The sequence below is a fragment of the Sus scrofa genome, chromosome 6, assembly GCF_054392235.1.
Source record: "Sus scrofa isolate SSC_HxYL_T2T_F1_AM1 chromosome 6, Sscrofa_HxYL_maternal_Yorkshire_Landrace_v2.0, whole genome shotgun sequence".
In the NCBI taxonomy this organism is placed as follows: domain Eukaryota; kingdom Metazoa; phylum Chordata; class Mammalia; order Artiodactyla; family Suidae; genus Sus; species Sus scrofa.
This window is the reverse complement of record NC_139388.1, coordinates 63,561,626-63,579,517: the sequence shown is the minus strand read 5'-3', so window position 1 is coordinate 63,579,517 and position 17,892 is coordinate 63,561,626. Positions and strand designations below refer to the sequence as shown.

Genomic DNA, 17,892 nt, shown 5'->3' with positions numbered 1-17,892 from the left:
CCCAAGCTAGGGGTCGAATCGGAGCTTTCGCCACCGGCCTACACCACAGCCACAGCAACACAGGATTCGAGCCACGTCTGCGACCTATGCCACAGCCCACGGCAATGCCGGATCCTTAACCCACTGAGCGAGGGCAGGGATCAAACCCACAACCTTGTGGTTCTTAGTCGGATTTCTTTCCACTGCACCACGACAGGAACTCCTAACTGAGATAGACATCACTCCTCCCCAGACCCAGTGAGGTGAGGGTTGGGGTGTGTCCATTCCACAGATGAGGAAACCGAGGCCCATAAGGCTCAGAGACGTGCTCGAGGTCACACGTGCAGTGAGTGGGCCCACCCCCGCAGCCTTCCTCTCCCCCGCATCCAGTCTCAGTGCAGGGACCACAGAAAGCCAAGTCAGCTCATGCCACTCCCCTCTCAAAAGCCTGCAGTGGCACCTCATTTTCTGTCTACAAGAGAAGCCCTTTTCTGAGGCCTGAACAGACATTACCTCACCTCTTCTTTGCCCCTTGAGCCCCGAGGCCATCCTGCCTCAGGGCCTTTGCACTTGCTATGCTCTGCCTGGAATGCTCTTCTCAGGTGTCCTCGGGCCTCTCCCTCACCTTCTCCAGGTCTTTGCTCCAAGGGCTGCCTTCTTTTTTTTCTTTTTAGGGCCACACCCGTGGTCTATGCAGGTTCCCAGGCTAGAGGTCGAATTAGAGTGTAGCCGCCAGCCTACACCACAGCCAGAGAGAGCAATGTGGGATCAGAGCCGTGTCTGCAACCTACACCACAGCTCACGGCCATGCTGGATCCTTAGCCCACTGAGCGAGGTCAGGGATGGAACCCGCAACCTCATGGTTCCTAGTCGGGTTCCTTGACTCCTGAGGCATGACGGGAACTCCTGACCACCTTCTTGAACGCGGCAGGACCCTCCCCTCCCCTCCTTCACAGCCGCTTCCTCCTAGACCAACACTTAATTCTTCCTCGGCTCATGCACCCCGCTCTGGTGCACTGTATTACCCGGGTGTCTGATCTGTTTCAGGTCTGCCCCGTTAGAATGTATGCTGCACTGCATGAGGGCAAATCTGTGGGTTCTGTCACCCAGTCTGCCTGCAGCGTATGGGACAGGGTCTTGCGAGCAGTAAGTGCTGGGGTGACATCGAATTAATGAGCTGCTGCACTGGGTGCACTCACGTCCTTGCTCCACTGAACTCGTGTCAGCCTCAGTCTATACTAAGTGAGGCTGGAAACCAGAAAATGTACACGCTTGTCCTGGATCAATGGGGATAAAAAAACAGAGAGGGAGGAGTTCCCATCATGGCGCAGCGGAAACGAATCTGACTAGGAACCATGAGGTTGCGGGTTCGATCCCTGGCCTTGCTCCGTGGGTTAAGGATCCCACGTTGCCGTGACCTGGGGTGTAGGTCGCAGACATGGCTTGGATCCTGCATTGCTGTGGCTGTGGTGTAGGCCGGCAGCTACAGCTCCGATTCCACCCCTAGCCTGGGAACCTCCATGTGCCGCAGGTGCGGCGCTGGAAAAGGCAAAAAGACAAAAAAAGAGGGAGGGGGGAGAATCACATGGTGTGGTGTGATGGCAGAGAGCCCGGGTGGGTGCGGGTCCGAGTCCTGGCCCTGTCTCCTGATGCTTTTGGCGGTACTTCCTGTGTGCTCGTAGCCCCTTCTGCCTCTGTTCTGTGTGTCGCTGTATTTGTATAAACCTCAGCACATCCTCTGACAGGGGGTTTGTGAGGAAACTGAGGCATGTTCACCTGAAACGGTTTGCCTTCGATCCGCACTGCTACTAAGTGGTGGAGACGGCTGACCCCAGGCCATACCCTCTAGACCTGCCTCCTTGCTGACCCGGGCCCCTCCTCTGTGCCCCCACCTTGTGACCCGGCCCCTCTCCAGCTGTGTGACCCTGTGGAGATGACTCACTCTCTCTGTGCCCCAGTCCCCCAATGGCACAGTGGGGAGCACAGCCCTGGGAGAATTCACAGAGCTTATGGCGAGCTCTTAGTACAGCCCTGAGCCAGGAGAAACTGCTCCCTGTTAGCAGCTATGGGGGAAAGGCCTGTCTTTCCACAGGGACCATAACGGCAGATGCTAAGCGAGTCTCAGAAGCTGGGGAGTGGCTGCTCCGAGGGTCAGGGCGGGCTTTCTGGAGGAGGAGGGGTGGCCAGAGCTAAACCTGAAGGGCGAGTTTGGCAGCCCCAGGTGGTCTAGAGGAGCAGGGAGGAGTGTCCCAGGCCAGGGGCTCTCTCAGCTGCGGAGGGCAGGGCCGACGAGGCACGTGCTGGGCGCTGCTGGGCAGGCGGAGGTGCTGGGCAGGTGCTTCCCCCCTGTGTATGGGGGAGGGGGCGTCTTGTGCTTTCTGGATCCCTTCTGTCACTCTGTGTCATGCCACACAGGGTTTCTGAGCTTGGCCAGCCTGGGCTGGGGTCCGAGGGAAGGAGGAGACCCTTTACCCAGGGAGAGGCGGAGGAGGTCGGGATTGGTACCCCAGTGACAGGGAGGACAGAGGCTAAGGGCTTGTGGCTCCGGCTGTGTTGAACGCGTGTCTGGCTGAGTCCAGGTCCTGTCTTTGTGCGCAAGAGGAAAGAAGTGTCATAGAGGCGTATTCAATGGGAGTCAGAGGTCAGGACTGCTGGGTCTGGGGGGTGGCGGGGGCTGGACCCCTGGGCCCGAGGGAGGAGGGGCTGGGGGCTGGACCCCTAGGTCTGAGGGAGGAGGGGCTGGGGGCTGGATCCTGGGTCTGAGTCAGGAGGGGCTCGGGGCTGGACCCCTAGGTCTGATGGAGGGAGGGCTGGGGGCTGGATCCTGGGTCTGAGGGAGGAGGGGCTGGGATTCCAGGCTCCTGGGTCTGAGGGAGGAGGACAGGTCCGGCGCAGGCAACCTCCAGCCCCACCTCCCTTTTCCGCGGCTCCTCTGTGGTCTGGAGCTGCATGTGAGACCGAAACCCGAGCCTCCGCCCTCATTCAGGGCCCAGGGCCTCTTTCCTCCTTCCCCGGCCGCATTGGAGGCCCCTCCCTCTCTCCAAAGAGCGCGTGGTTCCCGAATACCAGCGGAAGCTCACACCCCTGCGAGTCTGACTCAGTAGGTCCCAGGACCCAGGCGGAGGCAGCGAGCCCCCGGCTTGGAGACTGTCGGGCTGGGTGGGGTGGGGGGATCCAGCACTCCCCCCAACACTTGTCGGCTCAGAGGGCAGTGCAGCGCTTTTTATTGAGCTCTAGGACTCCAGAGTCTTCTGTCCCCTCTGTCCCCAACTGAGATGCCTTTGTCCAGGGGCTGGACTGCTCACTCCTTGAGAGATGCCAGGAACCAGGCATAATTCTCACCACCGCTTGTTAAGCGAAGATCCCCCGTGGGTCATATCTGGAGCCACCCCATCTCTTCCCCCATCCTCCTCTCCCGGCACAGATCCCCTGATAAATTCCTAGGACAGGGACAGAGGTCGGGTTGTTGGAACAGAGTGTATCAATGAGAAGGGAGCTGGGTCTTGGGGAGGTGTCTTTACTTACATAAATAGTTAATTTATCCATTCAATAAATGGTCCCCCAGATCTAATTTATGCCCCATTCTTTGCCCTCAAGAAGAGACACTGATTGGGAAGCAGACCCTATGGCTCCCACAGGAGGAATTTACAGTGACGTGTGCACTAGCGGAGGTGGCAACGGTGTGGAGCATCCCCAGAGGAGACCCTTATTAAGACTTTGTGGTGGGCATGTGAGGCAGTTAAAGAAGACGTCCCTTGTTAAGGGATAACTGGGTGGGGTTCCGAAGGATGAATAGGAGTTCGCCAAGGAAGCTGTGGCAAGGAATGACATTCCAAGCTTGAGGAGTAGCCTCTGCAAAGTCGTGAGGTCATGTAGCAGCAAATACTGAAGCATCCCTTGTGTGCCAAGGACATTCTAAGTGCTGGACAGACAAAACCCCTGCCCTTGTGTTATTGTCATTCTAGTGGGTGTGGTGGGGAGACGGACAATAAACAGGTGGGTGCATATACTTGAATAAGACTTACTCAGATTGTGGAGGAAATAAAACAAAGGCAAGGAGATGGAGTGACCGAGGGGCGGGCAGGTGCGGCCGCTTCAGGTGGGTGGTCAAGGACGGTGTCTCTGAGCAGGTGGCATAAGAGCCTTGACCTGAATTTCAAGATGGTAATACAGAGAGGGTTTCAGGCAGAGGGAACACCTTGGGGAGGCTGGGGGGGTGGGGGTGGGGCTGGCCAGAGATGAGAATGGCGACAGCTATGAGGATGCTCATGATGTTGGCCTTGACAATGACCCTGGCCCATGAGAGGGCGGCCACATTCCAGCTCAAGTGGCTTTGCCCCAAGCCTGAGTCTCACGAAGCTCCCAGTCTGGTTGGGGAGGTGACACGCACACGGGTTGACCTGAAACAGGTCATCAACGGAGGTTGCTCTGGTGGTGTGGTGGCTCAGAGGGGTTCTTCCTGGGGCTGAAGGGGTTAGGAAAGCTTTTCTCCTTGAAGTCTGGGGAGTGGCACTGGGAGAGTGAGTCTAAGAACTGGCCTGGCTGGAGGAGGCGGGGGAGGAGGATGGGGGAGGGAGGCCGGTGGAGAGCTGCTTGATCTCTGGGAGGGATCCAGGGTGGATTTGTCTCCTGAAGCTGGAGAAACCTGGCTCCCAGGCTGGGGTGCAGTGATGGGGAAAGGACGGCAGACAGGCTTAAGTGTGGGTGCTGGGCTGGGGCAAGTGACTTTGCTCTCTGAGCAGGTGACTCTCAGATTATTCTCATTTCTTCCTCCTGAAAAGGAGAGCAAGCCCCGGTACCCACTGTGAAAGCTGATGGGAAGATGAAGTGTGAAAAGACACATCAAGTGGGAGTTCCCATGGTGGCTCAGCAGGTTAAGAGCCCGACTAGCGTCCATGAGGATGCAGGTTCAATCCCTGGCTTCCCTCAGGGGCTTAAAGATCCAGCGTTGCCACAAGATGCGGTGTAGGTCACATAGGGGCCTCGGATCTGGCATTGCTGTGGCTGTGGTGTAGGCCTGCCGTGGCAGCTCTGATTCAGCCCCGAGCCTGGGAACCTCCATGTGCCATGGGTGCGGGCCTAAAAAGAGTGAGAGGAAAAAAAAAGACACCTAAAGTGCTTAGAACAGGCTCAGTGCTCAGCCGATGGGTGAGACGTAGACAAAGGAGTGAGCCATTCACTAAACGACCGGATGCATATGTGGAGACAAGGGCTGGTTCTGTAGACAGACAGCCCTGGGTCCCGGCACCGGCTCTGACACCCCAAGTAACAGGCAGCCTCAATCCTAAGCTTCTGATGACCATTCATGGATTCCAGACATGTATCCCTTCATTCCGCAGATGTTTCTTAAGCGTCTGCTTGATACCAGGCACAGTTCTAGGTGCCGTGGAACTCAGCGGGCCCAACCCTGCCCTCATGGAATTCACATTCTGGTGGAAAACAACATTAAAAAAAGGTGGAGAATGTCAAATGGTGGCAATAAAGCCGGGAGGAGGGCCAGGGGCCTCCAGCAGGTGTTTGGGGGATTCTATTGGTTGGGAAAGGCCCTGCTGACACCAAGATATTTGAGTGAGGACCTAGTGGCTCTACCAGGGGAAGGATGTCCAGGCAATGGCCAGTGCAAAGGTCCTGGGGTGGGTATGCCCACGCCGCAGTGCCAGCAATTCTGAAGCCGAGTGCAGAGCGCAGAGGGCTGGGACATGAAGTCAGGGAGGTGATGGGGGTGGGGTGTGGATTCCCAGGTCACTGCAGGGATCAGAACCTGACAGGGCTGGGGAGTTCCTGTCATGGTGCAGTAGAAACGAATCTGACTACAAATCATGAGGTTGCGGGTTCGATCCCTGGTTTCTCTCAGTGGGTTAAGGATCTGGCATTGCCGAGAGCTGTGGTGGAGGTCACGGATGCAGCTCAGATCCCGAGTTGCTGTGGCTGTGGTGTAGGCCAGCAGCAGTAGCTCCGATTTGATTCCTAGCCCGGGAGCCTCCATATGCTGAGAGTGTGGCCCTAAAAAAGCGAAAAAAAAAAAAAAAAAAAAAAAAGAAAAGAAAAAAAAGAAAGAAAGAAAGAAATTGACAGGGCTGCAGAAGTGTTTTGATGAAGTTTTTTATATATAATGATTTTTATTTTTTCTATTCGAGTTGGTTTACAGAAGTGTTTGGTTTGGGGTTTTTTTGTGTCATTGAGATCACACAGCATGTAAAGAAGCGGCTTGCACACTCGTGGAGAGCGTCCTTGAGACCCGTCACTACCCCGTGTGTCATCAGCCTTCCCTGCCTCAGCTTTGGCATCCACGGGTGCTTCTTGCTTGAATCATTTATGACCAAGCCGGTTCCCCAATGGCACCTGGGTTACGTTTCAAAAGGAGCCCCTCAGTTCTGTGCGGAGGACAGGCTGGAGGTGAGAACAGGAGGAAGCGGGGAGACCTGACAGGAGGCTTCCCACGAATCCAGGGAGCAATGGTAGCAATGGCACTGCTGAGGGTGCGGATGTGTTTTTGAAGCAAGAGCTGGCAGATTGGGAGGGAAAAAGAGGAGCCTCCATGTCTCACACTAGGCAACTGGGGAGCTGGAGTTCCCGTGTGCGTTCCTTCTTTTTCTGATGGCAACGTTCATATCAGCTTTATTTATATATATATACATAAGAGTTATTTATATACATATTTAGAGTTTGTTTATATATATATATTTGGAGTTATTTATGTATATATATTTAGAGTTCCTGTTTTCTTTCTTTTTTAAATGGAAATATTCATAGCAGCTTTATATATATATTAGAGTAATTTATATATATATATATTTAGAGTTTTCATTTTCTTTCTTTTTTTTAATGGGAACATTCATAGCAGCTTTATTTATTTATTCTTATTTTTATTGTTGGTTTTTTTTTTTTTTTTTTTTTTTTTGGGAGTTCCCGTTTTCTGATATGGGGAAGATTGCTGCTCTAACAGAGGGACTTGGACTATTAGTGGCTCAAATCAGGTTGAAATTTATTTCCTAAAGTTGATCTGGAGCATGTCTGGCAGCTCCACGATTACCAGGGGCCCAGGCTCCTTCCATCTCATTGCTCTGATAAAAATAGGGCTTCCAGGAGTTCCCGTCGTGGCTCAGTGGTTAATGAATCCGACTAGGAACCATGAGGTGGCGGGTTCGATCCCTGGCCTTGATCAGTGGGTTAAGGATCCGGCATTGCTGTGAGCTGTGGTGTAGGTCGCAGACACGGCTTGGATCCCATGTTGCTGTGGCTCTGGCATAGGCCAGCGGCTACAGCTCCGATTTGACCCCTAGCCCGGGAACCTCCATATGCTGCAGGAGCAGTCCAAGAAATGGCAAAAAAGACAAAAAAAAAAAAAAAATAGGGCTTCCAGGGAGTTCCTACTGTGGCTCAGCAGGTTAAGAACCCAGCTGGGATCCATGAGGATGCAGGTTCAATCCCTGGCCTTGCTCAGTGGGTTAAGGATCTGGTGTTGCCCCAAGCTGCATCGGAGGTCACAGATGCGGCTTGGATCCAGCATTGCTGTGGCTGTGGCCAGCCCCTGCAGCTCTGATTCAACCCCTAGCCCAGGAACTTCCATATGCCACAAATACAGCCCTAAAAAGCAAAAAAAAAAAAAAAAAAAAAAAAAAAAAGGGGAGTGGGTGCTTCCACATCGTGGGCCAAAACAGCTGCTTCAGCTCCTGCCATCAGATCTGCCGTCCAGCCTGAAGAAAGGAAGAAAGGGGGAGCTGTTTTTTCTTTTAAGTACCGATGTCCTTTCTGCTCACACCTTGTCGGTCAGAACTTAGATACATGGCCACAGCTAGGTGCAGAGGAGGCTGGGAAATGCTTCTTTATTCTTTTATTCACCTACCCAGCTATAAACCAGTGGGTCATGTACTGTGAGCAAGAAAGGAAGAATGGATCTTAGGGGAAGAACTAGCTAACTTTCCCTAATGGGTCCCCAGTGCTGCTCTTTCTACATCCCGTGTGTCCCCCTCCAGTTCACATTCCACATCTCGGCTGGAGAATTCCGAAGACACAGATCGGCTCATGACCTTCCATTGCTCATTACTCCTCTGTGGCTCCCCAGTAACTTCTGAATCAAAGCCAAGCTTCTCAGGCCGGTATTTGACCTGGAATCTGGCTCCATCTTCCCACCACTCCGGCCTCATTCCTTCCCCGCCTCCCACGACTTCCCCGCCCTCAACATCTGCACACACCTGTGTGCTACCTTTTGCTGAAGCTGATCCCACAGTGGGGAGCTCCCTTCCTGACCTGAGGAAATCCTGTGTATCCCTCTGGCTGTGATCAACACCACTTCCCAGAGAAAACTTGCCCAGCATCTAACAGAGGGCTCTTTTGCCTCCCATGGGCTCTCAGGGTCCCTCCTCACCCCATTGGAGCTGGGAGGTCAGCTACCTGCAAGGTTCCTGCCCTGTCTCAGGCAAAGCCCCGCCTCTCTCCCTTCCTGTATTAATTCCTTCTCATCACCCTTCCCTGCTCTCTCTGCTCTGCCCCTCCTCCCTCCTTCCCGCCCTCCCTTCCTCCCGGTTTTGGAGCCGTGCTTGTGCTACTCTTAGCACCCGTACGAAGCAAACAAACCCAAATTAATTGGTCCAGTTACGATGGCCATGCATCAAATCATTCCAAGACCTCCTGGACGGAGAGAATGAATTGGAAGCCCTCCGACGGGGGAGCGTTCTCTCAGCACCTGGGACAGCACCCAGCACGCATCAGGACTTTATTAGCAAGGTCAACAATGATAAAGCTGCGGAGTCTTGGGTGCGTCTGGGAATCAAGTAGGAGGTCCTCGGAGGAAGGGATTTGCCTGCATTGTTCTCTTGATAATAAGAGAAGCCGTCAAGGCACTGGGGGTTAGGTCCTTGTCATGAATTACTTTCTTTCAAAAATTGTTTTGCTGTAGTTGATTTACATTGTTCTGTCAATTTCTGCTGTGTAGCAAAGGGACCCAGTCATACATCTGTACACTCTCTTTCTCGAATTATCATCCATCATGTTCCATCACAAGGAATGGGACATAGTTCTCCGTGCTGCCCAGCAGGACCTCATTGCATATCCGTTCTTAATGTAACACTTTGCATCTCTTAACCTCACACTCCCAGTCCAACCCACTCCCTTTCCCTCCTCCTTGGCAACCACAAGTCTGTTTTCCATGCCTGTGAGTCTGTTTCGTTTCTGTGGATAGGTTCGTTTGTGCCATATTTTAGATTCCACATATAAGTGATATCAAAAGATATTTGTCTTATTTCACTTAGTATGAGAATCTCTAGTTCCATCCATGTGGCTGCAAATGGCATTATTTTTATTTTGTTCTATTTTATGGCTGAGTAGTATTCCATTGTGTATATGTCCCACATCATCTTTATCCATTCCTCTGTCATTGGACACTTGGGTTGTCTCTATGTCTTGGCTATTGTGAATAGTGCTGCAATGCATTACTTTCCTTTTTTTTGGTTGTTCTTCCGATTTACTTCTTTACAAAGAGAAAATAATATTTCCTATGATAGTGTCAGGTTATACAGGCTCCTTAATAATATAACATAGAATTACCCTTATCAATATATCTACTTACTTAGTTATTGTTGTCAAAACTGACCCTGCAATCAGAAACATTGTAACAGACTATATTATATTATTTCTCTAGATTACAGTGTAACAAGATATTAAAATATGCATACTAGGGATATGAAGTAATGTTATGTAAATAAAAATAAAATGAAAATGATGCAATTATATCAATTATCATGGAAAAATCATATAGGTATATTGTTGAGAGGAAGAAAGAGCCTGGAAATATATTAAATGCAATGACTTACTTTCGGTCATCCTTCCAAACTCTGTGACAGGGGCCAGCAAACTTTGGCCCCCCTGCTTGTTTTTGTAAATAAAGTTTTATTGGAACACAGCTCTGCTCATTTGTTGGCATGTTGTCTGTGGCTGCTTTCTCGCTCTAGTGGCAAGTAGTTGCCACATGGACCAGATAGCCTGAAACACTGAAATTATTTGCTGTCTAGCTCTTTGCAGAAAATGTTTGTTAACCCTTCCTTAGAGGTAGAGGATATTAGGAGTCCATTTTACAGAGGAGGAGGAAAAGGCTCAGAGAGGGAAGGCTCAGAGAGGGAATACTCTATTTGAGGTTGAGGGAACCAGCATGTGAACTGAGCACCCATGTTTTTTCCTTAGACGTGTTTTCCCTATTTTTTAAAAATTTTTATTTTATTTTTATTTTTGTCTTTTTGTCTTTTCTAGGGCTGCTCCTTCAGCATATGGAGGTTCCCAGGCTAGGGATCGAATCAGAGCTGTAGCTGCTGGCCTGTGCCAGAGCCCCAGCAACTCAGGATCTGAGCCACGTCTGCGACCTACACCACAGCTCACAGCAAGGCCAGATCCTTAACCCACTGAGTGAGGCCAGGGATCGAACCCGCCTCCTCATGGATCCTGGTCAGGTTTGTTAACTGCTGAGCCATGAAGGGAACTGCAGAATTTCTCTCCTTTTTAAGGCTGAAGCTTATTGCACTGTGTGTGTATATATATCATGTTTTGTTTGTCCGTTTGTCCATCGGCAGACATTGGAGTTATCGAGCTCATGCTCTCTTTTCCTTTTTTTTTTTTTCCTTTCTTTCTTTCTTTTTTCTTTTTTTTTTTTTTTTTTTTTTTGTCTTTTTGCTATTTCTTTGGGCCGCTGCCACAGGCATATGGAGGTTCCCAGGCTAGGGGTCGAATCGGAGCTGTAGCCCCTGGCCTACGCCAGAGCCACAGCAATGCAGGATCCCAGCCGCGTGTGCAACCTACACAACAGCTCACGGAAACGCTGGATCCTTAACCCACTGAGCAAGGCCAGGGATCGAAGCTGCAACCTCATGGTTCCTAGTCGGATTCGTTAACCACTGCGCCATGACGGGAACTCCCTCTTTCTTTTTTTTTAATGGCTGTACCCGCTGCATGTGAAGTTCCCCGGCCAGAGACTGAATCAGAGGCACAGTTGTGACCTATGCCACAGCTGGGGCAATGCCAGATTCTTTAACCCACTGCTCCAGGCCTGGGATGGGACCTATGCCTCTGCAGTGACCCTGGCCCCTGCAGTCAGATTCTTAACCCATTACTCCTGTGCTTAATCTCTGACCTTCACTACGTCTCATGGATGGTTTCACCTGAACAAGGAAGAAACCTTTTCCAGAACAAGGAGAAAATGCAGATGAACAAAAAGCAAAAACCAAAATCACCCATCATCCTGTCTGGCAGAGAGAGACCCCCCTGCAGAATATTACAGGTTTTTTTCTACTCATTCAATTAGTATATAAATGTAAAAAAATAGAATCAGAAGTTCCTTGGCATTCCCGTCGTGGCGCAGTAGTTAACGAATCCGACTAGGTACCATGAGGTTGCGGGTTCGGTCCCTGGCCTTGCTCAATGGGTTAAGGATCTGGCATTGCCTTAAGCTGTGGTGTAGGTTGCAGACGCGGTTCGGATCCCATGTTGCTGTGGCTCTGGCGTAGGCTGGTGGCTACAGCTCTGATTCGACCCCTAGCCTGGGAACCTCCATATGCCACAGATGTCGCCCTAAAGAAAAAAGATGACCAAAAAAAAAGAGAGAGAGAGAATCAGCCTGCTTCCACCACCCCGCTGGCCTGTGTCGGTGTCTGATTAAGGAAGTTTGGATTTTTTTTTTTTCTTGCTTTTTAGGGCCATACCTGTGGCATGTGGAGGTTCCCAGGCAGGGGTCTGATCGGAGCTACAGCTGCCGGTCTATACCACAGCCACACCAGATCCAAGCCGCATCTGCGACTTACACCACAGCTCATGGCAAGACCGGATCCTTAACCCACTGAGCGAGGCCAGGAATTGAACCCGCAACCTCATGTTTCCTAGTGAGATTCATTTCCGCTGCGCCACCCCAGGAACTCCTGGGTGTTCTTAAAGCTGTAGACAGACTCTATCCAGAAAAGAAACACATACAGACAAATTAACTTTTACTTTCAGAGGATCAGTGAATGAAGGGCCCATGTCTGACTTGTCACTGAATTCCCAGATTCAGTGCCTCAGACGCAGGAGGTGCTCATTGAATAATTTTTTTCTCTTTTTATTTTTAATTTTTTTTATTACTCAATGAATTTATTACATTTATAGTTGTACAATGATCATCACAACCCAATTTGATAGCATTTCCGTCCAAACCCCCAGTGCATCCCCCCAGCCCCAGACCTGTCTCCCTTGGAAACCATACGTTTTTCAAAGTCTGTAAGTCAGTATCTGTTCTGCAAAGAAGTTCATTGTGTCGTTTTTTCAGATTCCGCATGTCAGTGAAAGCATTTGATGTTGGTGTCTCACTGTCTGACTGACTTCACTTAGCATGATAATTTCTAGGCCCACCCATGTTGCTAAAAATGCCGGTATTACATTCCTTTTCATGGCTGAGTAATATTCCATTGTGTATGTACCACATCTTCTGGATCCACTCCTTTGTCGATGGACATTTAGGTTGTTCCCATGTCTTGGCTCTTGTAAATAGTGCTGCAATGAACATCGGGGTCCATGTGTCTTTATGAGTCATGGTTTTCTCATTCAGTAATTTTTCAGACGGGTTGTAGAAGTAGGAATAGGAGAGTAGGACTATTCTTTGATAGACATTGAGGTTGATTTTATTTGTGCTGGCGTCTTACTCTTACAGAAAGACAGGGCTGTGTGATAACATTTCCCCTTGCATGTTTCTTTTGCAATGACTGACTGTTCTCAGCATAAATTCTTCCAAGGGGAATGGCTAGGTCAAAGACAGGCAGAGATGGTTTTGCCACGTAGAGCCGAATGGCCCTTTAGGAAGGCTGTACTAATTGCCCCTCCCACCAGCAGGTATGCCTACCTGTTTTGCTGCATCCTTGCCCACCTGATATTGTCATTGCTTCCATCCTGCCCATCTGATGGGTGAAAAAATACTGTCTCATTATCCTAAGTAACCACTGGTTTGTGCTCTGTGGGATGGTGACAGCTTGGGGATCGTTTTTATCTTTTGTTTTTGCATTTTCCTTGGCACAGGGTGGGGGAGGTGGTTAATTCATTTGATGACCCTCCCCGGGCTCTGCACCGGGCGTTCCTCACCTCTGGTTGCTGGAGCCACGAGATGATGCATCAGAGTTTCTGGATCTTTCTTCATCCTGGACATCCCCATCCTAGAGACCAGCCTGGAACTTGCTGTCCAGCTGCTTTTGTCCTGTCACCTGCTTTCATGCTGTCGCTGGAGGCAGGGCCTCCCTGAGCTCGCAGGACAAGCCTTTCCTTGCTGGTCAGACGTCTGGAGCCCCCAGAACCTCACGTAGCCCCAAGGAGAGGAGATGATAAACTGCCCACCTCCAAGACTCCTGACCTCGGATTTCTCCATCCTGACCCAGGTCCTGTTGTGCTGATCTCTGACCCTTTCATCTCCAGCCCCCAACACTGCTGCCACCTCCCACCCACACTCACCAGCTTTAACTGAATAGAGCATGTCTTGTCTTGTTTTAACAAGAAAAAAGAGGAGCTCCTGTCGTGGTGCAGCGGTTACAAACCCAACTAGTATCCATGAGGTCGCAGGTTCGATCCCTGGCCTCACTCAGTGGGTTAAGGATCTGGCGTTGCCATGAGCTGTGGTGTAGGTCACAGACCCAGCTCGGATCCTGCATTGCTGTGGCTCTGGCGTAGGCCGGCAGCAACAGATCCGATTGGACCCCTAGCCTGGGAATGGCCAGTGTGGCTCTAAAAAGACAGAAAAAAAGAAAAGAAAAAAGAAAACCTCATGGGACATTGGAGACAATTTATTAGTCAGATATCTGTCATTTCATAAGTATTCTCAGGTATGTGTCTTGATCGTTGACAAACCCGATCCAATCAAATCAGCTTATCTGTGGTCAAATAATTTTCAAAACAAAATCACTAAAGTCTTTTCAGCGTTGTTTTCTTTTTCATCAGCTTTCTTGAAGTACAATTTACATGCAATAAAATTCACTTTTTTTTCCTTTTTATGGCTGCACCTGCAGCAGATGGAGGTTCCTGGGCTAGGGTTCAAATGGGAGTTACACCTGAGGGCTATATCACAGCCACAACACCGGATCTGAGCCCCATGCTGCAGCTTGTGGCATTGCTGGATGCTTAACCCACTAAGCAAGGCCAGGGATCAAACCCACATCCTCAAGGACACGATATCAGCTTCTTAGCCCACTGAGCCACAGTGGGAACTCCCTAAGATTCATGCTTTATTTAAAAAAAATTTTTTTTATTTGGCCACTTCTGCCACTTGTGGAAATTCCTGGGCCAGGCATGGAACCCACACTACAGCAGCAACCTGAGTCATAGCAATGACAACACCAGATCCTTAACCCACTGAACCACCAGGGAACTCCAAAATTCAGTATTTTTAGGTGAATATGCTGATGAGATTTGACAAGTGTATGCAGTCGTATATACAGACCCCAGTGTGATTAAGGCAGAGACTATTGCCAAATCCCCCCATGAAGTTCCCTTTGCAGTAATCACTCCCCCACCTGCCTCCCCCGGCCCCTCTGCCCTTGGTAACCACTGGTCTTCATGCTCTAATATGGTTTTGCCTTTCCTAGACTGTCATGTAACTGGAATCATACATACTGTGCAAGTACCAGTGGTTCATTCCTTTTTCTTTCTTCCTCCCTCCTTCCCTCCCTAGAGCCTCAGCTGCAGCTTATGCAAGTCTCTTCCAGGCTAGGGGTTGAATCTGAGCTGTAGCTGCCGGCCCATGCCACAGCAAAGCCAGATCTGGGCCGCACCTTCGACCTACGCCTCAGCTTGCAGCAACGCTGGATCCTTCACCCACGGATTGAGGCCAGGGATCAAACCCGCATCCTCATGGAGACTAGGCGGGCTCTTAACCGGCCGAGCCACGGCAGGAACTCCATTCATTCCTTTCTATTAAGTAAGAGTCCATTGCATGGATTTACTATCAGTTACTTACTCCATCAGCTGTTGATGGCTCTTGAGTTGCTTCCAGCTTCTGGGTATTATGAGTGGGATGGTTGAATGGCCTCTCCCCTCTCTCCCCACATAGTTATATGTTGAAATCCTCATCTGCAATAGACCCCGGAATGTGACCTTATTTGGAAATAGGGTCGTTGCAGATGTAATTTGTTAAGATGAGGTCATTTTGAATCAGGGTGGCCCCCTCCTCAGACCCAGGAGTCTGGTCAAGCCTCTCCTCCCTCAGCCCTAGGGAGTCCAGAACCCCAGCTCCCTCCTCTTTCAGACCCAGAGCACGCTCTCCCATGGCCTCCTCCCCCAGGACCCCAAGAGTTTAGGTACCCCCTTCAGATTAGTAGGTCTTGGATTCCGAGCATTGAAATGATCAAATTCTCCCATAAAGGCTACAAGGAATACATATGTACATTTATTGAGGTGTATAGTTGGTATACAATATTATATTAGCTTCAGGTGTACAAAATAGTGATTCAACCTTTTTTTTTTTTTTTTTTTTTAAGGTCGCACCTGCAGCATATAGAAGTTCCTGGGCTAGGGGTGGAATCGGAGCTGCAGCTGCCAGCCTACACCACAGCCACACCAACACGCTTGTCCCAGCGGCATCTGACCTGCACTCAGCTTGGAGCAATGCCAGATTCCCTAACCCACTGAGCGAGGCCAGGGATCGAACCCGCATCCTCACAGACACTATGTTGGGTTCTTAACCTGCTGAGCCACAACAGGCACTCTGAAATGTTTTATAGATTATATTCCATTTAAAGTTGTTATAAAATTCTGGCTATAGTTCCTGAGCTGTATAATATATTCTCGTAGCTTGTTTATTTCATACATAGTAGTTTGTAAGGAATACATATTTTTATCCTTTTTTAAAAATTTTTATTTTTTAGGGCCACACCTGTGGCATGTGGAGGTTCCCAGGTTAGGGGTTGAATCAGAGCTGTAGCTGTTGGCCTATGCCACAGGCACAGCAATGCAGGATCCGAGCCGGGTCTGCGACCTACACCACAGCTCACGGCAACGGCGGGTCCTTAACCCACTGAGCGAGGCCAGGGATCGAACCTGCGACCTCCTGGATGCTAGTCAGATTCCTTAACCGCTGAGCCACGACGGGAACTCCAGGAATATATATTTTTAGATGAGGAAACAGGCTGATATATTGGAAAGACATAAGGAGGATTGCATCCGGATGCGGCAGCTGTATGATTGGGATCCGGGGGGTCCCTCCAGAACTGCGCCGCGCATTGCAGCAGGAAGAGCATAACTTTGGGGGACCCGCGCGTGGGCCCCGCCCCTCAACCCCTTTCCAGAGACATTGGCCACGCCCCCTGATCCGGCCCCGCCCCGGGCTCCCGAAACGACCATTCCCAGCTGTAGCTGCGCTCGCAGCCCGTCCCCATTGGTCGCTCCCCTGGAAGCCCCGCCCCCTGCCCCTTTCCGGAAGCTGCGTGTTGCAGCCGCGCCCGCCCTGCCCCACGTGTATCCCAGGCGGCGAGCCCCTAGCACCTGCTGCGGTTGAGGGTCTGCGGGCTGCTGCGGTTGGACCCCGGCTCCACCCGGCATGAACCGCTACATTCTGCCGCTGTCCGTGCTGGGCACGGCGGTGGGTGGCGCCGTGCTGCTCAAGTGAGTAGGTGCGGGCCCCGCGGGCGCGGGAACGGTGAGCAGGTGGGCGAGCTCAAGGCTGGGTGGAGCTCGCCAACCTCTCCCCGACCCTGGAGTCCTTCAGCTCACCTGTCCCGCGGTGGGCCGGGGGAATGCAGGACACCCTGGGCTCCGAGAGGGCAGGTCACGTCCCAAGGTCACCCAGAGAAAGGGGTGGGTCTCGGCCTTGGTAAACATTTTGGTCTGGTTGCTTCCGGGCTTTTAATGGATTAATTAATTCATTCAGCAAATACTTATTGAACACTTCCTAGAAGTCACGTCCTGGCCCAGATAAAAGGAAAGTGTATTCCACCTAAGCTCTGAATATCCGGAATTCGAGAAACAAATTAGTTTTACACTCAGTAAATGAAAAGATTGTATTGTATGAGTTATACACATACTGTGGTGCTTTCTGGTCGTTTCTAGGCTAATTCGCTTAAAAAAAAAAAAAAAAGACAAAACAAGGAATTAACAAGTCCAAACTCTTGGGTATAAAATAAACGACAAAGATACTTTGTACAACATGGGGGATATAGCACATATTTTTAAGTGTAAATGGCATATAAGCTTTTTGTTGTTGTTGTTGTTGCTATTGCTATTTCTTGGGCCGCTCCCGCGGCATATGGAGGTTCCCAGGCTAGGGGTTGAATCGGAGCTGTAGCCACCGGCCTACGCCAGAGCCACAGCAACGCAGGATCCGAGCCGCATCTGCAACCTACACCACAGCTCACGGCAACACCGGATCGTTAACCCACTGAGCAAGGGCAGGGACCGAACCCGCAACCTCATGGTTCCTAGTCGGATTCGTTAACCACTGCGCCACGACGGGAACTCCGCATATAACCTTTAAGAATTGTAAATCACTGGAGTTCCTGTCATGGCTCAGTGGTGAAGGAATCTCATTAGTATCCCCGAGGATGCCGATCGATCCCTGGCCTCGCTCAGTGGGTTAAGGATCCCGTGTTGCTGTGAGCTGTGGTGTAGGTGGTCAGCTGCAACTCTGATGGGACCCTAGCCTGGGAACCTCCATGTGCCGCCAGTGTGGCCCTAAAAAGACCAAAAAAAAAAAAAAAAAAAAAAAAAAAGTTAAAAAAAACTGTGCTTGTATCTTGTATCATTTTGTATATCAACTTCAATTTAAAAAACCTCGAAACCTCCAAAAAACAGCTGCCAAATATTCTATGGCAGCACGGTTGGGTAGAAGTTTCTGTGATGCTGAAAATTTTACATTTGTCCTGTTTATTATGACTTGAGCACTTCAAGTATGACTGTGTCGTGCTTGCAGTAACGGTGGAGTATCAT

The 17,892-nt window shown here is 50.5% G+C and overlaps 1 protein-coding gene across 4 annotated transcripts in view; it reads left to right on the top strand.

Annotated features, from left to right (window-relative positions):
• RDH13 (retinol dehydrogenase 13) overlaps window positions 1–17,892 on the top strand; it is a 40,328-nt gene that overhangs the window by 5,573 nt on the left and 16,863 nt on the right. For 2 of the 4 annotated variants that reach the window (XM_021094989.2, XM_084962130.1), the window contains exon 1: window positions 16,402–16,572. The exons of the other annotated variants lie outside the window; for them this stretch is intronic. In XM_021094989.2, the coding sequence (XP_020950648.1) occupies window positions 16,508–16,572 (65 nt within the window). In that variant the 5' untranslated portion in view covers window positions 16,402–16,507. Of the gene's footprint in view, window positions 1–16,401; window positions 16,573–17,892 lie in introns of those variants that run through there. 4 annotated transcript variants of the gene reach the window in all.